The 1,580-nt window shown below is 51.7% G+C and overlaps 1 protein-coding gene across 1 annotated transcript in view; it reads left to right on the forward strand.

Annotated features, from left to right (window-relative positions):
- The first annotated feature begins 336 nt into the window (after positions 1-336).
- The window catches only part of LOC105505172 (cholesterol side-chain cleavage enzyme, mitochondrial), a 30,816-nt gene continuing 29,572 nt past the window's right edge, over positions 337-1,580 (forward strand). Inside the window, exon 1 of the mRNA XM_011932917.1 lies at positions 337-760. Coding sequence (XP_011788307.1) covers positions 492-760 — 269 coding nt within the window. The 5' untranslated portion in view covers positions 337-491. The remainder of the gene's footprint in view (positions 761-1,580) is intronic.

Consider the following 1,580-nt stretch of genomic DNA (forward strand, 5'->3'; position numbering starts at 1 on the left):
GGGGGTCACAAGGTGCTCAGTGGGGGAAATTTTTGAGCCAGGATGAACCAGGAAAAGGAATTTCACAAGATAATATCATTGCTTAAGGCAAGGACTGGCCATTTTCACTTCTTTTGTGGTGGAATAACATCAGTTAAGGCAAGGCAGGGCATTTGCAATTCTTCTGTGATTCTTCAGTTACTTCAGGCCATCTGGGTGTATACGTGCAAGTCACAGGGGATGCGATGGCTTAGCTTGGGCTCAGAGGCCTGACACTGTCATTTGGAGAATCTCACGCTGCAGAAATTCCAGACTGAACCTTCATACCGAGTAGGGGAGGAGCTGTCTGTGGGTTAGAGCCTGCAGGAGGAGGAAGGACGTGAATGTTTTATCAGCTTCTGGCATGGCCTTGAGATGGTAGTTATAATCTTGGCCCTGGTGGCCCAGAGCTACAGTCATCCTGGCAGTCCCTGCTGGAGTGGAGCAGGTACAGTCACAGCTGTGGGGACAGCATGCTGGCCAAGGGTCTTCCCTCACGCTCAGTCCTGGTCAAAGGCTGCCAGACCTTTCTGAGTGCCCCCAGGGAGAGGCTGGGGCATCTCAGGGTGCCCACCAGTGAGGGAGCTGGCATCTCCACTCGCAGTCCTCGCCCCTTCAATGAGATCCCCTCTCCTGGTGACAATGGCTGGCTAAACCTGTACCATTTCTGGAGGGAGACAGGCTCACACAAAGTCCACCTTCACCATGTCCAGAATTTCCAGAAGTATGGCCCGATTTACAGGTAAGTCTGGCAGAGGGTGGGAGCCTAAGGAACAGGGAGGAGGAGGGGCCTGGGCAGCCCTGCTGTGCTCCCCACTCCCCAAACAGGCTGTTTTCTGGTTCCAAACTCCTGTGGAACTTTTTCTTTCTTTCTTTTTTTTTGGTAATACAATACAGAAATATATCAGCGATATTTAAAAATTCAACATTTGAATCTGTGAATGTCTTAACTACTCTAAACCAGGCATCTACTTTTGAAACAATTGGTGGCAAGACCACCAGCCATCTGTAAGGAAGCTCTTTAATGGGTCTAAACCCCAGGTCTGGCCGGGCATGGTGGCTCACACCCATAATCCCAGCACTTTGGGAGGCCAAGGTGGGCAGATCACTTGATATCAAGAGTTTGAGACCATCCTGGCCAACATGGTGAAACCCTGTCTCTACTAAAAATACAAAAATTAGCTGGGTGTGATGGCAGGCACCTGTAATCCCAGCTACTCGCGAGGCTGAAGTAGGAGAATGGCTTGAACCGGGGAGGCAGAGGTTGGAGTGAGCCGAGATCCCGCCATTGCAATCCAGCCTGGGCGACAGAGTGAGATTCTGTCTCAAACAAAACAAAACAGCCTCCTCCGTCTGAGGAGGGGTGACTGGTGAGGCTGAGTTTTGAACTCCTGGCCCTGCAGCTGTCAGCCCAACCAGCGAGTTTTAAAAATTGGGGGAGGGCCAGGTGCGGTGGCTCACGCTTGTAATCCCAGCACGTTGGGAGGCTGAGGCAGGTGGATCACTTGAGGACAGGAGTTCGAGAGCAGCCTGGCCAACATGGTGAAACCCTGTCTCTACTA

This window comes from Colobus angolensis, unplaced genomic scaffold (assembly GCF_000951035.1).
Source record: "Colobus angolensis palliatus isolate OR3802 unplaced genomic scaffold, Cang.pa_1.0 Scaffold99, whole genome shotgun sequence".
Taxonomy (NCBI): Eukaryota; Metazoa; Chordata; class Mammalia; order Primates; family Cercopithecidae; genus Colobus; species Colobus angolensis.